The sequence below is a fragment of the Zeus faber genome, assembly GCF_960531495.2.
Source record: "Zeus faber genome assembly, chromosome: 1".
Taxonomy (NCBI): Eukaryota; Metazoa; Chordata; class Actinopteri; order Zeiformes; family Zeidae; genus Zeus; species Zeus faber.
In genome coordinates this window covers 32859994-32883100 of record NC_137193.1, presented here as the reverse complement: position 1 = coordinate 32883100, position 23107 = coordinate 32859994, and the positions used below count along the sequence as shown (strand labels likewise).

Genomic DNA, 23107 nt, shown 5'->3' with positions numbered 1-23107 from the left:
ATATGGCTTTTAAATAATATATGGCTCTTTTTAAAATAAATAGCTGTACAATTTGTGCAGGAATGTGAAAATATGAGACCTGGAATATGAGTTAAGGTAGAGCGTTGACAGATGTAGGGACTTCACTTTTATTATAAATTTAATGTGTAGTGTCTGGGGGAACAACATTTATATAGATAAGTACACATATCTATCTATATTCAGAATGGGGTATCTCAGTCACGGAAGTGTGGTGGAAAATTACAGACTACGGCTGTACAACTGAATCTTACAGCGATACCTTGTCTTTTATACATAAATGCACAAAACATGTAACCATAGGATGCCTTAATGATGTAAATTGACATGGGTGTGGTAAGATGTGATTCTAAGGAATGTTCAAGATGGGGAAACGACTCAAGGGAGATGTCCTGGTTGGCTTGACACCAGGGCATGTTCACCAGGGCATCCATCCCCGCCTGCATCTGCTTTGGCATTTCTCTCAACCCTCTCTGCTGCTCATTTTCTTCCCTTGTTAATAAATAAACACAAGAAATGTAATGGCGTCTATGGTCAGGGGTTGTTTTGTCTTTGCCTTTGTCGGGGCGTAGCAGGCACTGCCAGGACGAGGAAGAAGCCCCAAGACCACGGCTGGGGCAAACGCCACGGTGCAAATAGGCCATCGCCGCCCCATGGCGAAGCGCTCGCTCCCGTGTTTACATGCCGCCGAGGCTCCGTGTTTATTTTTACCCTTTTGATTGTATGGAAATTAACATCGACGGGGGGCGGCGAGGGACCCTTTGGGCACTGTTTAGCTGTTGTGTCATCGCGCAATCATGCATGTTTCCTAAATCAATGCACATCATTACCATAAGCGAAGGCAAACTCAAGGCGCTCAACTTTGAAATGTAGATGGGTGATTTTGGGAGGGGTTTTATTTTTATTTGTCCTGCTACTTTGCATTTTGAGGCATTCTATTGTGTCCTCTACTATCGGATGTGTTGCTCGATATAGAGCCACATCAAGTAAAATCTTGGCAAGGCATAATATAAGCGAGGAGTCCAGAATCTGGGATGAATAAGCTTTTAAAAATAATTATGTTGTCGCTTAATAGAAATACACTTTCAAGTAATGCGTTTGGGTCAGACATTTTGTTCCAGGTGAAAATAAAAAGGGAGAAGACAGAGTTCTACTTGATGCAGCTTTTTCCGCATGGGAGGAAACTGTCTCCTCGAGCACCGTTGATTAAACTTTCATATGTAACAATAGTGTATCCTCCATTTCACTTCCGCTCGACACCCACAAAGAGAGACGCTGCCTTTTCGTCCGTCTAATTACCCCCGATGGACCCGGGGTCCACTCTTTTTGTTTCTTTTCTTCTTCCACTCATCAGAGCTCCATTCACCGGCCCGAGAGCTCACAGCGCCCTCCGGACACAATAGCATTAGCATGAAGCAATTCCGATGGGTTTTGAGAGAGCCGCTTGGAATTGCGAGAGACGGGGAGGGGGCCCTCATAATTTATATCCCCACGGAGGGGAGAATAGAGATATGAAAATGAGGGGGATAGAGCCATCCTCTAATCAGGAAAGTCTGCTCCGTCGACAGCGAGCTTATCGCTAGTCGCTGCTCCCTGATCCCTAAACAAATCGATGGAGGTTGTAATTGGGCTCCTTATTGCGGTGTTGCATCTATCAGGTGTAATGTATATGTATTGGGGCCAAACAATTTTGGTTGAACTGAGAATCACTTAGGCACATATGACTCATGAGATATATGTAAGTGTAAGATTTTAAAATTTTGTTTTTGCATGAATTTCAAGTTATGCAAACAAATAACTAGAAAACCACCAACAGTGAAGTCCGATTACATGCGTTGCATTTTGCAGGCCCAAAGCAATCGTGTGTGTGTTCTGTATACATACATTCACACATACAGTATATGCATTGACATGTCATGGCACCTGGAGGAGCTCGCGCAGGGGACCGCAATGGTGTTGCAATCGTGATTCTGGGTTCTACAGTTATATAATGTTAATTGTCTCTGTTGTATTAAAAATACATTTAAATCATTCCTAATGAAACTTACCTTAACTTACCTCCAGTACTTACCTCACATTTAATTGTGTGTGTGTGTGTGTGTATATAAATATGTATATATATTAATGTCTTCAAATGTGTTCCCCTTGCTGTCTAACACTTCTGAGTCCTGCTGTTCAGCTTCTCGCAGACTACTTAATCGGCGCCTCACGATCAACCAGGATTTAGCCAGACGACATTGGGTCGGGTTTGTTGAGGGGGGGATGGGGATGAGGTGTGTGTGTGGGATTGGAACCAGCGTGGATTAGTAATGAAAGAATTTCACACACCAGCGTACGCCCCGTGGTGCCAATCTTACTGCCCGCTCCCGACCGGCCCTGAATGTGACATAAGGGGGCCGGTACTAGGACACCCTAGTCGTCACCCCCCCCCCCCCAAAAAAAAAAAAAAAAAGACAACGGAGCAAAATAGACAAACAAGGGAGCGGGTGTTAGGTTGTAAAAACAACGGGAGAAGAGCTGAGCAATAACAGACGTTGAATTGTTTCAGACAGGGGGGCGGGACAGTTGCCAATGGCTATATTTCATCCCTGATACCTGTTTTATGAAGAGGAATGGCCAGGGTAAATGGATGGGACGAACCAGTTAGCTATAGCTGCCGCCTGCGCATTTATTTCCTCGTAAAGGTCAAAAGAACACAGTAGTATGGTGTCATCCATCAAAGTCTGAAAATGGATATCGACCATCAAACGTGGACGTAGATAAACGACTGTGGTTGGGACTATTACTGTAGGAAACAAAATATCAATAAAAGATTTAAAGCTTTGTCTTTTCATATTCTAATCTGTGACGATAACCCCATTACTGCAAATACCGCGGTCACATGGGGCTGAGGTAATTTCCGTCATCACCGCAAATTATAAAATAAAAAATATCCTTAATATGTAAACACAATAATCATTGTTAAGTTGTCTTCCATCCAATGTTCAAGGAATCCTTGAGGAACTTTTTAGTTGCTCCGCTCATCACTTCAGCTTTGCACCCGAGGGGGAGGGACAGTCCATTAAACATATGGGGGATTTCTTTTATGGGTGTCTGGTTATTAATAATTATTTCTAGGGCTGTACCCGCAACAGAATTTTGTCAGTCGAATGGGATTCGGCTGTTCAATGCGAATATTCGGCCCTTCGGTGGGGGGTGCACGGAGGAAGCAGTAGTGTGTAACAGATCATAGTTGATCTGTACGGATCACCCCCCACGGTTCGGCTCGCATGCGAACCGCGGATCAATTGCAAAATGTAACCATTATAGTGAAATATAGTTTTACTGCCGCTGTTACATTTTAAAGTTATTCCATTAATCTGGATGCAAAGTTGCAGTGAAAAGAAGAGACAAGACAGATGCATGATGTGTTTTACTCTGAAGCACAATGACTGGTTCATCAGGGTGTCACGATTCTGTCAATCAATCAAAATGAGCGTTCGATTTCCAACCTCCAAATCACAATGAGGTTCGCGATTCTCCCCGAAATCTTGTGGGTAATAATATAACCCACACAATTGATATTGTTCGACATGAATGTGATCTCTAATGTAACGTCATCTGAAAATGAACTGTATCACTATCGCCAGAGCCTCCGGAGCTCAGCTGGAGCACAGCTTGTGTGTTCTACTAATTTAAAGAAGAACTGAGCTCTGATTGAATAAATTATGATGTTTTACAATATGGCCACTTGAGAGGGCAGAACAGAGACTGTAAAGATGTTAAACAGAACATGATGCTGTGTTGAGTAGAATAGGCTTAAAAGTCAGATAAGAGAAGAACGTACAGAGTGGACACGGACGCAGTGGGCAGAGGAGAGGAAACGCACCTGCAGTAGTGTTGAAAAGTCTCTTTTCAGTGAACCGGATCATCTGTTACGGCTCCAAGCATTACTTTTATCGATGGAATTGCATGAAATATTTAGTTTATATTTATTCCACACAAAAAAATAACATTTTTAATGATTAAATGTGACTGGACTCAAAGTTACTTATTGAAAAACAAGTGTTTGGTTTACAAATCAAGACCGATAGGGAAGGGTTACTGCTCAAAAACATACATATGTTTAAATCAAATCGAATCGTGTGTTGAGAGATGCAGGCTTCTCTACAAGGACTGTGCATTTTGTCAGCTTCTATCTGTTTTATCCTCTTTTTGTAATGCACAATAACAAAAAGAGAACGCTGCTCCACTTGAAACTCAGTCGACTGAGAGGCTTCCAGCTGATGATTCGACTTGTGAACTTTCAGGCGGCAGCCCTAGTTATTTTTAGGGCTTGTGTACTTGTGATATCTGCAGAATACATTCAATATACACACACAATACACAAACTAAAAGACTGAAGCATAAAGTAAACGGTTGGAGTTTTTTGTTTTTTTTTTGATTTTGTGCTTATAGTGATTAACTTCTCTCATGTGCTAATGCCCATACAGTTCACGCTGTTTATACATGTTTTTAAATAGCATAAATGGACTGTAATGTCCAATTACAAAATTCTAACACCGTCCGTCAAGTCTTCAACGTCAAAGTATTTATGGTTTCTAAATGTGTGCGTGGAACATCACAGTAATTCTGACAGACAACTCTTAGATTTACTTAAAAATAAATATATTTACTTTATTTATTTAGCATCGTTGGGCTCTACTGCTCATCACTCCCAGCGAGGTGTACCGATAACGTCGGCATACTGAGTGAACTTAAAATATATAGAATGATGGGCTTGAATTGGCTCCCCCCTGAGAGCCAAAGTATTATTTAAATGAACTCTGCGACTTGTCTGCACTTTGATTTCATTAGAGTTTAGGTTAGAGCCAACTGACGATGAAAGTCTCAAGGGGTTGTGTGGGGCCGTGTGTCTTAAATATATAAACGAAACGCGCGCGTGCACACACACACACACACACACACACACACACACACACACACACACACACCATCACAACTCTCTGACCTCCCACTGTCGTCCTCGTCTTGAGGGCCATGAAACTGGCACGGAGAGTGGGCGTTATTAGCATCCAAGAAGTGTTGCTGTTGGTATTGATGAGCTGAAGGCCTCTCTCTTTCTTTCTATCTCGCTCTTTCTTTTTATCTCTCTCTTTCTCTCCTGTTTCCCCTCTCTGTAAGCAAACGTGTCGGGGGCTGATGCACAGCCTGCACTCGGCCCAATTCAAATCACACGGCAACTCGGCTTTATCTCAAAAACAAACGAGAGGAGCGGCTGAACGCTCTGGCATCCGGGTCCTAGCAGAGCTTCCGCCGTGCGGTATTTGAGAAGCTCTGATAAAAGCAGCGCCAGACCAACCGGTTACACAATATACCTGTATGTGATTTTCTGGCGGAGATTGTTGTGGGGAAATGTTTCTTGCATGGATATTACAATGACTTATCGACGGAACGCAGGCTTTTGCCAGTCTGTTATGATTTCTCCCCGTCAGGAACTAGAAAAATTCAGATGGGTTTTTGACAGATTGATAGTGAAAGTAATGCTTTCGAATTATGCGTGTGTTTTTTATTTGGCTCGTCTCCAATTTGTCCTCTTCACCTCCAGCCCTCGCGCTTTTGTTTTTCTCCCTCTTCTTCCTCTCTTGGTGGAGAACCCTTCACGCATCCCCCTGCTTTTCTCTCTCTCCCTCTCCCTCTCTCTCCCCCTCACCCTTCAATTTAGTTGTTCCCACTCCAGAGTAAATTCCATGTAAGAGGCCCCACCGTCTGCCCTCCCCCACTCCCGTCAGGATGTATTTTGCGAGGCCCCTGTAGGCTTTTACCAAGTTTCAGTGCCTAAGCGCGCCAACCTGTCCGTACCTCTTCTCCACTCGTTTCCATCCGGAGCTTCTTCCTGTGGCCTGAGAGAAACCCTCGTTGAACACATTCTCTCGCTGTCTTGCCCGAGGTGAATGACTTTGATCCTGCCCAAAATGGCACTAATTGGATTAAATTAATACCCCTTCCCCCTTCCTTGCTCCCCACTACTTCCTGGACCAGCTGAAGGGTAAAATCCAGAACTCATGCTTGCTATTGACAATGAATGTCACTACAAAGTACCACCGCAATGCTAAACATGAGAAGATTATACATTCAACTTATCACAAAACCAATAACAATTCAACCAGTCGTTGACAAGCCGAGCCTATCATTGATGGAAGCACTTTGACATGATGCTTCGCTTCGTTGGACATCAATCTGTGACCCGTTTGTACCCGAATTGTCAAATATAGCGTTAGTATAGCTCTGAGACCCCTCTTTCTCCTTTTGGAAGAATGTTCAGTTCTTCTCAGTTTAATCGCAGTATTTGTGTGACGATCTCTCAAGTCAACCGCTGAAACGTGCACGAGTCTGGGAAAGATGTACTATGCGCGACGACTGGGAAACTGTGGAAGTCTGAGAGATTTTGAAGCAAGCCTGAATGGGAAGTTGCACGGTACGGACAAAAAACAAACAAACAAAAAAAAATATCCCTTCCAAACATGCGAACACAAGCCAGCCTCCATGACAAAGCCAAGGCCTTGTTCAGCAAATTGCTTCTCCTATCTTTAAAGTGAGGAGTGATCCATTCTCTTGCGCTTATTTATTTATACCTCTTTGTTCTCCCACCCCCAGGAGACTTGTCAGCCGTGACAGTAGCTCACTGAAGTTATTTTGAGCCCCCACGTGCTCAAAGCGAGGCTCCCGTCTGCGGGTGTTATTGTGGCTCCGCGTGGTCGCACATTGCTCGGGGACTGCGCTGAACCAGTGCAATCTTGACTTGATGAGCAAATTACCACTCCTCCATGTCGCCCGCCCCTTGCACAGGCTCCTATTATCTGGAAATCCGAGTGGCGGAGGTCCCGCGTCGATACCTTCTGTTTTGCTGCCGCTGTGATAAATACAAATAATTCATCTGCACGGCCGCTGCGGTGTTCTGTTTGCTTAAAGCCGAGAAAAGTCATTAAGATTTCATTCATTTTGGAGTGAGCGTTCCCGTGTAGCCGTCTCAAGCAAACACACACACACGCACGTGCGGGCACGTGGCGCTAAGCACTCCCACGACACGCATGGCTTTTTCTAATTACATGGCTGCGCCCTCACGCTGCCGGGGAAGCGCATTTGGGAACTGAGAGGAACTTGATGTGCTCAAAGTGAAAGAGCATGGGAAAGATTAGTCCTAACGATTGGGACTGTGAGGGGTGGAGGAACCAGCGGATCATGTCTGATGGTGACATTTCCTCTTCCTTTCGGAGCCGGAGGGATCTCCCTGTTGAAGGGAGGCCCGCTAAATCACCCCATGAAGGCTCTGGCCCACAGGCGTAGTGCACCCAACCGGCCCTCTCCTAAAGTAGACTATCAGATCGGAAAGAAAACAAAAAAAACAACCCGGTTTGCTTACCACGGCCAGTTGTCAGCGGGAACGGCGAAAATTGCAGCCTGATATTAGCTGATGCCAGAGAGACATGGAGAGAGAGCGCCTTGGTTGTTTTTGGCAAATTTGTTTTTTTCCGGGCAGCGATTCATTTATCAATTTCAACGGGCGTTGGTAAGAAAAGCAGATGGAGCAGCGAAACAAATCACATGAAACAGAAACAGATGGGGAGTCGGGGCGGACTGGGTCGATGTGGGGTGTAGAACAGAGGGGGTGAACTCCAGAAGTCGACCCTGGCACGCTGTCAGCGTGGCTCCTTGTAGCACCACTGCCAAGTCGTAATGCAATCTTGTTTAGCACACGACCGAGGGCCAGCTTTGGCAGTTTGGAGCAATCTTTGGAAATTCTAGACTTCAAATATCCATGTCATTATATATATTTTGCCTTTTGTGTCTCTGTGTTCACTGACTGCATTGAGGTCCAACTAAGGCGGCGGGAGAAAGTCCTCGGTTAGCTATAAAAGCCTGGAGTTGGAACACCTAAAATGGCCATAATTCCACCAGCCACCCGAAGAAAGCTGTGAACATTACTGTACATGCTCTTAATACCACTGGGTTTAATTGGAGTGAATGGTGGTGGAAAGCAAGGAAATAGTTTTGGGTTGCAATCTGACTGCCGCTGGAGCTGACAGCCCCAGCACTGACCATTAGGCACAATTTAGCTTTTAGCCAAAAGGTTTCTCTACAATTTGATGTATTATGGCATTTAAGGTTGGCCCCGTAGCGATGCTGCATTGATCCTTAACGGTCATTTCTCCAATATTCTTTCCACAAATGGGTGTCAGGCATTTACCTTTTCTTTTACTGGCACACTGGGTGAAGAAATAGGCTTTTACCGAATTGCTTTTTTTCTTTATGTTCTATCAGCCGAATCATTTTAGGACGCGGCCTTGATTCTCTTTTTCTTTCTTCCCTTACACCTCTGTAGGTGGCTGCACCTTTGATGAGGATTCAGACCCCAGCCTGTGCGAGTACCGGCAAGGCCAAGAGGACGACTTTGACTGGCAGCTCATTAGAACCTACAATTGGCCACACTCTACGACTGACCTCCTACAGGGTAGGTTTCCACAGCAATAATCTCTCTGGACAGAACTGGAATTGAAGTGAAACACCTCCATAAACACTAGGGCTGGATGGTATGGCATAACATTTATATAACGGTATGATCTGAAGCACAGCTGTAACTCTATATTTCATGGTATATTTGTTTTTCTGAAAATTTCAATATGAATGCTACTGAAGGGGTAAAGCACTGGTATGGCAACTGCATGGCAGCTATTACTTACTCTTAACTGTATTACGAGGACATATTTCACATAGTACAGAGGTTTTAAGAACATTTATTGTGCAAAACTGTAATAATAAATAGAAGCAAATACAAATCTCTGAAAAACACTTTTTCATGAAAGACAATAAATTCAAGCTGCAACTTCAAGTATTTGTTGTTATTTATTCCCCCTTTTGTGCCAGTTAAAATAATTCAACTTTTTTGTCCTCCGCGACAGAATTTCAGCCAGATGTTACGTAGCTACAAGCAAGGAGCAGACTCCACTGCACATGTTTGCTGAGGCTGCCGGACTCTGATACTCTTTTCTCTGGAATATTAAATGACTTAAATTAAAGCCGTGGTTTGATATAAAAGTCTTTTTTTTCTGTTTATTAATTAAATGGAGGCTGTCCAGTGCTTGTAGTGAGGAAGCAGATGGAGGATTTGGACACGGTTGTCTCACTTGACAGGGTTGGTCTGGTGATAAGTTACAATAAAAATGTAAATAATATACCAATAATTGAACATAAAAGAAGGGCTTCTATTGTCACTGGAACCCAGGTGATCAGCCATTGACCACTCATTTAACAGACCATTGATCACTACCAGGAAACATCTCTTAAGATGTGCTCTCTCTCAAAGCCGCATAACAATATCCATAAATATATCGATAAAGCGAAATAATGCATTGTTAAACCTGCATGGAAATGAATATGATGATTAATGGCCATTTGTATAAAGTTAACCAACTGCAACCGATTTAGTTTAAGGATCCTAGACTAATGCAGTGTTGAGATGGAACATGTAGACGAGAGGGCTCTACCGATCAGCACTATATACTGTCCACCCCTAAAAAGCATTTCAAAATAATCAACGGTGTGCCTAAATCGCACATACAGTATAATGCCACAGAAAAATTTTCAGCCGTAGCATTGTGGATGAAAGACGCTAAAATTGTCTCTTTGCCTTGATTATTTTTCTCCAGGAAGACTCTCTATCCGACAGATGGATTTGGACCAGCAGTTCAGTCATTTCGGCTTCTTGCAGTTAGTTCTCATTGAGACTCAAGTAGGGTGTCTAAATGCTGTCTTTGCACAAGTCATTTAGCTGCTTAGTCATGCATTGCACTTTGCATTTTAATTCACCATGTAACAGGAAGAGTGTATAATGCTAATAAAAAGGGTGGGAAATTTTGCCTGGTAAAAAATAATCGAATCTCATGGGAAAAAACAACAATCTGGCGCTGTGGAAAGTAGTAGTAGTTGTAGATAGCCAATAGATTAAATGAACATGTCAAAGTGGGCATTACATCAGCATATGCAATACCTATTTAGTCTAGCACCTTTTATCCATTTAAATCATTTTGCTGCAGTGGCTTTTGTGTCAGAAAAATGCAATCTCAATAATTATGCAGAATGAGCCAAAAATGGTCTGAACATATTTATTACCTTGCCCACTGGCTTGCAATGTAAGAACAAGAACCAGGTGCAACTTCTCACTTTTGTTTGAATACATTTGATAAAGTTTTGCCTCAGTACTTGTACTCTGTGCAATGACAATTAGTTGAATCCAATCAAATTTTAGAGTAGAGTAATATATTCCAAACATATTTTTGTTGTCCTCCAACGACTGTATCACTAACCTTTTAATTTAAGTCAAAACTTTTCAGATAGTTAGGGGATATTCAATCCTATTTTTTGGAAATATTGCGATCCTAAGGATCTGATGTGTACTGATACTTGTGGAGATTTGTAGAGACTGACTGAGGAAGAGAGAGCAGGCTATGCTCAAACAGGGCAAACGACACAGTGCGGGAAAATGAATTTCTTTCACATTGTTCCCTGCGAGGGCTTCAAAGCCTTTGCTCAAACAGAAGGATGGATGGATTTTTACCATCAAGGAGAATGCAGGATTTGACTACATCATCATATTTTGTAAGTCTGACGATTATCACAAACCAAGAGAAAAGCTAAATATGTAGACCAAGAAGATAATCGCAAGTAAATATGACAGAGGAACATCGCCGGTCAGAAAACAAATGGATGACCCCAACATGGGGAGGGGACCGCAAATCCGCGGGATGGGGATTAGGGTTGAGTTGTTTTTTAAAGGTTGCTGGCTCCTGGATCAGCGTCGGGGAGATATTTTAGTTCCCCATGAGTTGGAGGGCTTCCTGAGACGCCTGGGGTGGAGTCCATCAGATTTTTAATACCCATACAAACTTGAGTCTTGATTGAATGTTTCCCTCTTCGAACGACCCGTCCCTTGGGAATGTCGTGCCCAAATGGAGCCTTGTCTTGTGTACTTTCAGCCATTCATAGAATCACTTTGTCCCAGCTTGCATTTTCTAGTTGCTAGTCTGAAAATAAACTTTTCATGATACTGGGTTTGGGTATACAGACTCTGCAGTTAAAAAGCTTGTTGACGTTTCTCGGTGTGTTGATCTACAGCCTTCTTCAGGAGAACTTCGGTATCTGAAAAAACTTAACGAAAGGAATGTGAGAAGAGACAATTGGGGCGCTCACTCGTCAAAGGAAAGGGACATTTGAAATCAGCAGTTTAAATCATCACGGTAGTCAAGAGAAGCACCAGACAAATGTACTCACCTCTGAGTTATGGATTAAGATGTTCATCGACATTGTAAAACAGGCCCAGCTTTCACCATCTGACCTCTGTTTACTCTTTGACATTGATACTCTCCAAATTGACCCACTGATCTCCACATGTAGTTGAGAGAAGTGGTTGCGTACCTGTAGCAGCTCTCTGTGGGGTGCATGAGCACGCTCACCGGGGCCCCTCCCCCTCCACCAACCCATGTGGAACGGCCTCATTACTTCCGACTCCAGTTCCCGTTTTGCTGCCCCTGACAGGTTGTTTTTTTCCCCCCCCGGGATCCAGTCTTGCATCTCCGTCTCACACGAGTTGGCGGCGCATCTGTTGGGCGGATTGGGGAGTAGGATGGGATGGGATGGGGGGGTAGGCTTCAATCTGCAGTGACATTTTATATCCATGTTATATTCATGAAACAGTCAGTTATTAGACGCATGCCTACATGATAACCCTGTGTGTAATTTACCCCCCTCTCACCCACCTTTACAGGTAAACTGGCTGTTTGTGGAAGGAGCCACAGCGGGGGAAAAGGAAGTGTCGGGGGGGGGGGGGCACAGACATTGCTGGGGCTGCATAATTCATTGGCTGTTATCAAGCGATCGAGTTTGTTAACAGACTCCTGGGGATTGGTGTTTTGATGCGGTGTAACTATCCGTCTATCTGTCTGCTTGGAAGAGGTCTCTCTCCAAACCACTGGACGTTTCAGATTAATTTGTCATCGTCACAAAGTCATTGTCGAATTGGAGGCTTCAGCAGGGTATTTCTCACTTCTAACACAAACTTATTTACTTATTACTCGTTCATTCAGAATCCATGGGGGATGACAAGTTGATTACAGACTTTGTGTGTTTATGTTACTTTATGTTACTTATTTTTTAATCTAATAGCTGCTTGGCAACATCATTAATTTGTAGGTTTGCTTGATTTTCACTAAAAGCAGAGTCTGAGGATATCACAAAATCTATTCAGGATTAGATTTTGTGGTAACAGAGAAATGGAAAATAGTTGCCTTCTCATATTTCAAACCAATCTAGAATATCTATAAAAACAAAATGGCCACTATAAATATCCACCTGACATAATTTTTCCATGGTCTTTAAATTCCTTCCGAGCCGATAAAGAGGCTGCAATTGAGACAACAGCTTAGTTTATTGGGCACCGTGTGGATCAATAATATTGATTTGCGGCCACAGACCAGTGGAATACCAATGATGCGGCACTGTGCAGGAGGAACGCGTCGTGGCTTCCCAGTGTACTGCCATGCGCTGGGCCAATGTCCTCACTGGTTCACTGGTATGGCCAAGAAAGAGGCGTCTGTCCAAGGGGGAAAACACAACCACCTTGGCCTCGGATGGAACTCGATGGAAGGCCAGAATGGCAGTATTGAAACAGGTGATACTGTGCAGTCTGTTCTACATTGGCTGTGGTTCCACATAAGTAGCCCTTTTGGGATGTGAACACCACACCATACATCTGCCGGACTTGAGAGATACGCGAGAGTTCTGCCGGGGTTAGAGCGTCATACAGGGGCTGTCTTTACATCAAAATATTCTCCTTTCTTTGTGGAAGTTTGTTGCCTAGTGTATACACCATAGGACTTTAGCCTGGCGTCCCAGAACAAATTTTCAAGATCTTAATGAAAATTGTTGTTACTTATCTTACGGAAAAACTCTCGTCTTAGGGGTTGTTAAGAGTGCCCCAGTTGGTGATTTGAGATGGTCAAACTCTTCTTATCATTTGACCCATGCGAAAAGGTTGGTTTGGTATTATCTTGAATATAGCCTCGGCTCCTATTGTGCAACAAACCCAAGATGTGTGATCCCCTCTGATCACTGTCCTTGCTAGGTCTTACAGTGTATGCACTGCTGTGATGGAGAAAGACTTTAATTCTTTTGGTGTAGTGAGGATAAATGACAAACAAATAAAAAAACAAACATATGGATTCCAACTGGAGAAGTACAAAGATGTATTCAGTTCTAAAAGACAACACCAGGGCATACATTTTAGTGGAGCCCTGGGGATCTTGACACAAAACTGAAATATGAAACCTTCCTTCCAATTCTGTTCATCTGCAAGGAATACTCTTTTTGCTGCAAAAACAAGGAAATTGCAGGGAATTTGATTATGGACGCTGCGACTTTGTCAAGTGTTGCCGTTTGCGCCAGTTAACAAGTTTAAGGTAAATGGAGTGGGTGTCTTGCATACCTACCCCTTTTCAACATGAGTGCTGCCCCCATGGCCTCTCCACACATCTTTTGGACTGAAGTTCTGCTGGAGGTGGAGCGGGCGTGGGGCGGCATCTGGGGGTCGTCGCTATCTTCTTCAAACTTATCTTTTTTTTCTTCGGGATGGGGGCGACGGGGGGTGTTAGACACAGCGCTCATTTGCTCGGCAAGAACTTAAAACGGTCGGCGGCGTTCAGAAGCGGACAGGGCTTTTGATCCGTGCCCCGGAGTGGGAAAACGATAGCCCTGGCAGATTGACTCTTTGCATTTAAATGGCACATTAACAGACAGCGGTTCGTCCTGATCCCAGTGCAGTTTAATTTGCATCGCTGTTTTCAGGGGCCAACGTTTTGTTTTCTGCTGTGTGATCTGCGAGACGGACGCCTATTATTCTATTTTATTTTTATTTTTATTCTTGGTCCAATTAGAATGATTTTCTCTTTAACTATTTGTTTATTTATTCATATTTTTTTTTTCCCACACATTAAGGTTGCCATTCTACTAATAACAGACACAATTGACTTTCTTCCATTGGGGCTGGTTGGAGGGTTGGCCAGTTTATGCCATTGGATTAGTTCACTATACATCCACTAAACTAACTCTCCACTTCAGCTTGGCCGGGGTTCACATTCACAGACGTCTGGAGAGTTTGAAACAAAAAAAGTAGAACGCAAACTCGTCACAAAAGAATCTTTTTATTTTCCCTCCGTTTTTGAAAATCGGAGCCGTGGCGAGGTGTGTGATTGCCGGACGGTTCTCGGCAGTTCGAGGCAAGTGGACGCGCCACAGAAGAATGAGCTCACTCACTGTTATCAGACCGTGAGAAAGTCAAGGATGAAGACACCTTTTCCCTCTGTCTGTGTGCATGTGTGTAGCGTGATTGCATGAGTGAGCGCTAATTGAATATAGACAACAGACCATGAACTTGAGGGGAACAAAGTAGAGAGAGCGGGAGAAAGAGAGTTAAAAAGAAAATGTTCTCAGCCTGGAAACAAGTCCATAAAGAACAACTGATGTCCTTTAGAAAAGGCAGGAGCATATTTTGATGCCAGGATTATGTGAAAATATTTCTTTTTTTTCAGTTGGGCCAAAGAATAGCGATTTTGAAATTCTTATTTTACCCTAGATTTCTTAGGAACGTTCCCTCTTATTGAAGGACAGTCTGACATGAATTCACACGGTCCCCCACTGAGTTGCACACAGTTTATGTATAATATTATATTTCCATATAAATCCTCCTATAATGCGTTTGTTTTCTAATGTTTTTGTATGTTTTTTGACTATTTGGATATATTTCACTTTTTTCATTTCCGTTTTTTATTTTATTATTTTGAGTTTATTTTTTATTCTGTTTTATTTTATTATGATTTATATTCTGCTTATAGACTGCTTTTTTTATGCTAATAGTCTGTGGAGAAACACGCCAAACCTCACCAGAAAATAAATGTCCCTGGCGAATAAAACTGACTCTCATTCTGATTATGATCACTTCTTTGCTGCAGAAGGCCCAGAAGGTGGATATCAAACCCATTCATTTTGTAATTTCTGTAACAAAAAATGGATGATCAGAGCACAGAGAACATATTGAACCAAGGTGTCTGATAGATCTCAATCCGTAATCAGACAAAGTAGCCGTTACCCCTCAGCGGCGTGCATGAATCGAAGGGGTCGGGCGGCGACGGAGGAGTTCGATGACGCGGGAAACAAGTCCAAGAGAGCGACTGGGATCTGATTGGCCCATTGTGCTGCCTCGAGCAAAAATGTGATTAGATGGGGCTGAGTGTGATTTGCCTATTGTTCCACAAAGGACCCTCGTAAAAGAGTGATCCGGCATCAGATGAAGGTGTGGCGCTTTTGCACCCCCATGAGACTTGATTGCATGGACTTGTGATGGAAGGAAGGAAATCACGTAGTCACGGCACTTTTTGAAGAACCTTTTTTTCTTTTCTTCGCAATTTGAGGAATTTCACAGCTTGACTCTCTCCTGTCGTCAGCTGCCTTGGTTTTTCGCTTTTGCTTACACTGTTGTGGGGACACAGACAAGGAAGGAGGGGGTGGGTTGGTGGAGAGGGGAGGGTGCTTGTGGGTGGGTGGATGGTCCGGGACACTGTGATGGGACCCCTGCTACAGGTGTGTGTCCAAGGAGGGAGACGGAGTGGGAGACTGTCAGTGAGGTTCCCAGCTGGCGTAGTTTAATTACGGAGGGAACAGAAAAGCTGATTGGCCAAAACCGAAACATAGAATAAATTGCTGTTGAGTAGCAATCTGGACGTTCGGATTTAGCTCCAGCACCACGCTTCCTTCCCACTGAAAATTACAAAACACATAAGAAACTTTGCCCCTGCCAAGTCGGACAAACCGGCACCCATGGATCTTATTAGTCCCATTTGATACAGATGTGCCGCCACGGGAACAAGCCCGTGCTGGGTCCCACAGCCCATTTCCCATTTATTTTTTCAGAAATGTTTTCATAGAAACAAGCTGTGATTTCCTTTGTGTGATGCACAGTTGTAGGCATGTGGTCTTAATTTTTAAGATTTAGTTGTATTTGTATTTTATTTTTCTAGCATCAGCAAAGGTGGGCAGCGACTAAGTTACATGTACTCTCAACTAAATGTACTTGGACTGTAGTTGGTGCACATCTCGATAAACGTAGAAATTTTAAACAATAGCAACTCACCAAGAACACACACACACACACACACACACACACACACACACACACACACACACACACACACACACACACACACACACACACACACATTCAGTCGAGTTGGTGAAGTTGGTAAAATGAGGCCCAAGAGAAAATGACTATATCCTTTCAGTGTATTGAAGTAGCACGTTTAGTTCTACTGGTAAAAAATCTTGAATTCACTAACTAATTTACTTTTACTCAAGCCCTCAATCGAACAAGTACTTTTTACTCTGGTGCTTTTAATTGAGTATAATTTTTGAGTAATCTGCTACTCGCCTCTGCTCCTGAGCCATATGCTAATGAAGGTGTGTGTGTGTGTGTGTGTGTGTGTGTGTGTGTGTGTGATCAATCAAGCCACCCCCCGCTAAGCTCTCTTCGCTTTATGAAAGGCATTTAGAGAGGATTAGCATTATTTGTTGGCTCCCACCTGTGCCCTCTAACGTTTACTTGAGCATTTAATACCTGGTATTAACGGCACATTGCCACCGCAAGCAACTCCGGGCAAATGGGACTCTAGCTCTTCTTCTCCCTAACCTTCACTCTCCCCTCCCCTCCAACACTGTCTCTCTTTTTCAGTGTCTACAGGCTGATGCGCGAAGGGGTTACGCTCCTTTGCCTTTTCTCTTCACCGTGTTTGGAGGAAGATGCAATCTTTATGTCTGGTGGTGTTTTTCTTTGGAAGATTGGAAAACGACTATACTTGTCCTTGTTCCGTCGAGTGCCTTGTTATTATCTCTGGGATTTGGGACCGCGGCACGATGCCGCCGCCTGCTCTTCGTGCATTACTGAGTGATTACATTTCACGGCCCTTGTGAGTTGACGAGGCAAAAAGCCTTTATGGCTCATCCAAAAACAAAAATAATTCCAATACAGTTGAATGGTATGTATATTTTAAAAAAAAGGATGTACGTTCGGTTGACGCGTCATTTAAATGTAAATCTTGTCTGGAGTTCTCTTGTTAGCAGTAAATATTGAAAGGTCCACAGGATAAATCTCTCTCTCTCTCTCTCCCCCTGTCCCCGTCAGTGTAAATGATAACGGCATATTATATATTCTCGGTTTCTATAATGTTTATAGTCATATAGGAGTTATTCGCATTTGATGTTCGAGAGGGCTCTGATAACCGATGTTATAATGGAAGCTCAGAGCTCCTGTCGCAGGGAAGACTAATGACTGGTTAAATAATGCACGCTAGGCGTAATTTCCATGGTGGATAAAAAGAAGAAAAAAAAACCTCTGTCCGGAAAGCAGCGGCTTAAGATAGCTCAAAAGTTAAAAAGAAAGTTAAGCTCTCACCATTATTAGTTCTTGCTGTTATTCATTTAGAAAAAGCGCTCCTCCACCTTTGTGGAGAGGGTAGCTGTGCAAGACAAAATTGTTGTTTAATGTTGTACATTAATGTTAATGGTCGGAATTTGTCCTCACATTGTGTACTTGATAATTGGTATTTGGAGTTTCTGGGGGCTGTGCGGTGACCAGGGTTTGGGTGCCGGTGCATCAGAATGGTTCCAACGGTAAAATGACAGTGAAAAGATCTACTAAGTTCTAAAAAGGCAGAGCAGAGCTTTTATATGTGTAATAACTTGGGGCTCATGAGTAAAAACGGAAATATACAGTACAGTATATATTCTTTCTTCCAAGCGTGTAAACCTGCCAAAAGTAATCACAAACGTTTAGTGAGAATTTAAATTAATAATTTTCAAGGCTTCGTTAAGCCTTGTTGTTTATGTCAATTAATTGTAGCTGCTTTTGGATGTATTGCGGAAATTGCAAAAAGTAGTTGGGGAAAAAAAAAAGAGATTAGAAGTCATAAGTTATTCCAAACATGTTAAAAAAAATAAACTGAGGGAATGAATAAAGTATCTATCTATAATGAGAGTTTGAAAAAATGATTAAAGTGTTTTTTTTTTCATTTTTAAGCTTTTTTTTTTTTTAAGAGTGGTTGGTTTCTTTCTACAGTAGTAAAAGGTTCCATGAGGTGGTGCTATGAACAGTTACTGTATAGAATTAATGATGAGAAGCAGCATTTTAATAAGGGCCTGTGTTGAAAAGTGAAACTGAACTCTTAAGAGTTACGTTAACTATCACTATATAATTTGAGGTAGTCTTTTTATTATTACTAACACGAAGCAACACAAACCCAATATAATAACTATTTGGTATTTTGTTTTATCCCGCAAGGTGTCAGCCACTTGCCCCAAGAGTTTTACTTCATGGGGAGAGATTACGCAGATCCCCCAACTATGCTATGCATGTTCATATCGCACATTTTCAACATGAAAAAAAAACACCAGCTGGGTATTTAAAAAAAAAAAACCCTTCACGACTGCACAGCTGAGGGAAATGTTTTGAATTCCTCTAGTTGTGTGTGTATGTACAATGTGTATCGGTTGCCTCGGCGGCTGCCTTGACTCTCCTGACTCGTCTCCTCGTGCGGCTTCATTTAGCTTATGTGTGGTGGCTGTCAGCCCCCACCACCCCTCCGCACACATGCGCACACACGCGCACACACACACACACACACAGACGCACACACTCTCCCCGTAGCAAGAGACACCCACATACTGTACATGGGCTCACAGATTGCCAGTTGGGGTCGAGCACAGAACAGGCAACCTGCAATTCATCTTTGTGTCTGGCAGTGAAAGAGAGTTCAATTTATTATTTCTCTCTTATCAAACGAGCGACAGAGGTCCCTCTCGGAGCGAGCGCAAACGGCCGTCTGAGCCTAAAACTAAGTCGACTAAAAGGATGCGTCACAGTATCGTTCCTCCGCACCGCTTTAATGGCCTTATCTCGATCTTCCCTGATAAGGTCTCTGGTAACCCTTTCTTTTTGATACTAAAACTTTCGTTCAACTTTAGTTTTTCTTTGAACCACTGTGCTTGTTCTTACTGAAGTAATTAATTCCTCCTTGTCTTGGATCTGCACTTGTTGATCATGGCACTGAAGAGTGTGTGAGTGTGTGTGTGTGTGTGTGTGTGTGTGTGTGTGTGTGTGTGTGTGTGTGTGTGTGTGTGTGTGTGTGTGTGTGTGTGTGTGTGTGTGTGTGTGTGTGTGTGTGTGTGTGTGTGTGTGTGTGTGTGTGTGTCCTGAGGTACGTCTTAACACTGAGATGAACTGACATGTGCCAGGGGGCGAGAAAGGGCTGGGAGAGAGTCTACACACTTGGCAGGGCTAATCCAGACTCTTGGAGCCCTCCCCCCCCTCCTCCCGGCAAGAAACAGAGAGAAGGGGCTTTGGATCTGGCCGCCTACCTTCGGCGCAGCAGCTTCAGCCCAGAAAGCTGGAAAGGCTCAGTTGTAATCATTGGTGTCTCTCTCAACTTTATTTATTTGTTTGTTTTTAACCCCAGAGCCTTTAAGAACATCAGAGAGGAAAAAGAGAGGGCCACGGCCCTGAGCATGGCCCTCGGCTTCAGAGAACCAAACCTTTTCTTTCTTTGCTCTCCGGCGTCCTCTCTTGGCCCACGACGTTTGGAAAGGATGAAACGTAGCTTTTGCTGTGCAATGTGATCTCGCTGTTAATCCACCCCCAAAAACCCCCTGTCACCCTGCATTATGTGCATTGTATTAGCCCTTCAGTTCAACCCCCCCCCCCCCCACACACACACCCCACAAAGAGAAAAGAAAGACTGCTCCACTGCTCCGCCCTACCACTCACTAGCCTGTGCTTCACACCCTACTCATTATTCTTATTCTTCTTCTTCTCTTGGACGGAACACACCGCCCCCCAAAAGAGTAAGCTACAGCTAGCCCACCGGCAACAGCCAGAAGAAGAGTGCGGTGGCGGAGAAGGCTGCCTTTCCCTAAGATGTGAGCGGGAGATAAGCAGGCTTAACCTCACCACCACCACCACCACCACCTACCCCCACCAATCCCACACCAGCCAGATAATTAATTGGACCGTGAGTGTGGGCGGGTTGTGTAATCCTTGTTTTTTTTCCCTGCCATCAACCCCTTAACCGCCCTCACCCGGGGAGAGAGTGAAGCCAGGCACTTCAAAAAAACAGCCCCCACTCATTTCTCTCAGCTGATTGATAGGGTGGTGAGAAGGGCTGGTCTTCTTTTTTTTTGACCCCTTCTGTCCTCTCCCTTCTTTCTCTCTATCGCGCTCTCTCTCTCTGTTTCTCTCTAGCGTTTTGGTTGATCTCTTCCACCCTTCTCTGGCGCTCCGCTGTGTAGATAACCCGTTAAATTTGCTCCTTGTGTAAATGTATTTATATTTTTTGGCAAATTAATATTGTGGGAGTTTCGCCTACCCTCCACCACCCAAGTGACGTGTTCAGGAACCTCCAGCACAGGGACACAGAAGACGGGGTTGTAGAGACCGGTTTATTGTAGAGAGGAGGCCAGCTGGAAGTAGCCCAGGAACAGATAGAAACATGTCACGCGTGCGTGCGTGCGTGCGCGTATGTACCGTATATACTGTGTGTGTGTGTGTGTGTGTGTGTGTGTGTGTGTGTGTGTGTGTGTGTGTGTGTGTGTGTGTGTGTGTGTGTGTGTGTGTGTGTGTGTGTGTGTGTGTGTGTGTGTGTGTGTGTGTGTGTGTGAGAGCACGGACGGACGGGCGAGTTGAATTCAGTACTATGGTGGAGTGCAAGCCTCCTTCCTTCCTCCCTTTAGATCTATTTTTATTTTTTTAACTACTGCATATCAGAAGGACGGGGGGTACACGAGAGAAGGAGTGGGGGAGGAACCCCGCCCTGAAAATGTGGCCGGGTATGGGGGGCTATCTAAGTGGTGTTTTGGGGCAGGGGCTCTCATCTCCCACAACAGGATGTGTGATCGCAGGTACATCTCTACAGCTGTGATAACACGCTGCTTTTGATGTGGAGGCTGGTGTGAGGCTGGCTGTGGAGCTTCAGTGAAAAGAGAAGCACACCTCAGAATATAAAAAGAAAACAAAAACACACACACACAGACGAGTGTAACTGAATGCGAGGATGACGGCAGGTGGGAGGGAGGTTTTAAGCTATGGTGAACGTAAAACAAACTCAAGGGAAGGGGAATCACACGAGACTGTGCCAGTGACTACGCAGGTGCACCTGACATGGGACTACTGATCAATTAGTTTTTTTACCAATTTCAATACATATTTCTCACAGACAACTCTTAGCTCATCACTCCCGGAGAGGTACACAGAAAACATAGGCACTTAGTGAGCTAGAAATATAGGAGTGATGAGCTCAAATCCCCCAATTTGAAAAGATAGTAGAGTAAGAGTTTACCTCTTCACTGAACTGGGAATGCCGTGTAATGCCCTTGAAACAAAAAAATAAGCTTTTGTCCAAAAAACACATGCACGCTCACTCCAAGTTTGCTTTACCATTGAAAAGCCTCTTTTGGTCAACATTTCAAGAGCGAAGGAAATTTTTTTTTTCTTTTGCCGTTCAAGAGTCCCGGTTGCGGCGCGTGTTGCTGTTCTCTTTCGAGCCGCACTCGATCGGCTCTCAAGCAGTTTGACGAGCTATTGTTTTCTCCAGATCCGCCGGTTCCGTCAAACAATTTGAGCGGCTTGGATGAGACGCCGCTGTTCCCAACAGTTTCAAGGTTCCTCCGCCCAGGAAACGGCCGTTTTTATGTTCTCTTCTTAATAACCCCACAAAATCCCCAGGTTTTTAGCAGCGTGTCCAAACTTCTCCTCTTTTAGGAGGTGTCTCAGTGGCGATGAAAGGGAGGTGGAGGATGGTGGTGGTGGTGTTGGATTGAGCTGACAGGAGAGGAGCGGGGGCTGGGGGGGGCGATGATTGCGGGCGACAGTTTATTATGCAGATGAGGCAAGTCAGAGACTTCTATAGTCAGAGCGTTTACCAGGGAGAGAGAGAGAGAGACCAGTAGTTGTGCCAACAGCTCCCCGATTGATCACCCTTCTGAAGACTCTGGGAGCACATTACCAGGCCCTCCTCAACCCATGGATGAGCCGTCGCGCCCAGGGGGGCCTCAGAGAATCTTGATTAAAGCGGAGACACCCCCGTCCTTCAAAAGAAAAAAATGGACACGCACTTTGGCTACTTGCCTTTCTACACCCCGTCTTCCATTATTTCATCTCCTTTCACATCCGCTTTCTTATTGTCTTTATTTTTTCTCTCTCGCTCTTTCTCAGCTTATTTACACTGCAGCACACCCTTTGGTTTCAGCCAAACCCATTTCTAACAGACGCATACAATGAATACAGCATACAGCCATGTCATCTCCTTACACAAACATTTGCAGTAGAATGGGCCGTACTAAATAAACAAATGGTTTACTGACTCTGGTGTGGAAGAATTTGACTGGCCTGCACAGGGCCCAGACCTGAACCCCATTGAACACCTTTGGGATGAATTTGAACATCAACTGAGAGCCAGGCCCAATCACCCAACACCAGTGCCTGACCTCACGGATGCTCTTGTGTCCATGTTTAAAACTCTAGTGGAACACTCTCCCTGAAGAGTCGAGGCTGTTATAGCAGCAACGGGGGGGACCAACTCCATTATTCATGGTCACGATTGTGAAAGGAAATGTTCCACAAGCACATATGCGTTTGGTGTTGAGGGGTACATATACCTTTACTCAGGTAGTGTATCACTCTGTCTACATTTACCCAATGAGGTGTGCTGTCACCTCATTGCCCCCCATCACCTCACCTCCTCTCTGCTCCTCTCCTCTCATCGCTTTCCCTCCTCTTCTCTTTTGCCCTCCTTTCCTCGCGTCTCTCCACCATTCCTCTCCTCTCCTTTTCTCTCCTACTCCCTGCTCCCCCCTCCTCATCACCTCAACTCCTCTGTGTTCCTCTCCTCTCTCCCCTGTCAACTCATCACCCCCCCCCCCCCCTTCTCTCCCATCCCCTCTCCTCCCATCTTCTCTTCTCTTC

General features: G+C 44.2%; 1 protein-coding gene across 1 annotated transcript in view; it reads left to right on the top strand.

Annotated features, from left to right (window-relative positions):
• The window catches only part of ptprua (protein tyrosine phosphatase receptor type Ua), a 164965-nt gene that overhangs the window by 49165 nt on the left and 92693 nt on the right, over positions 1-23107 (top strand). The window contains exon 2 of the mRNA XM_080002494.1: positions 8381-8509. Coding sequence (XP_079858620.1) covers positions 8381-8509 — 129 coding nt within the window. The remainder of the gene's footprint in view (positions 1-8380; positions 8510-23107) is intronic.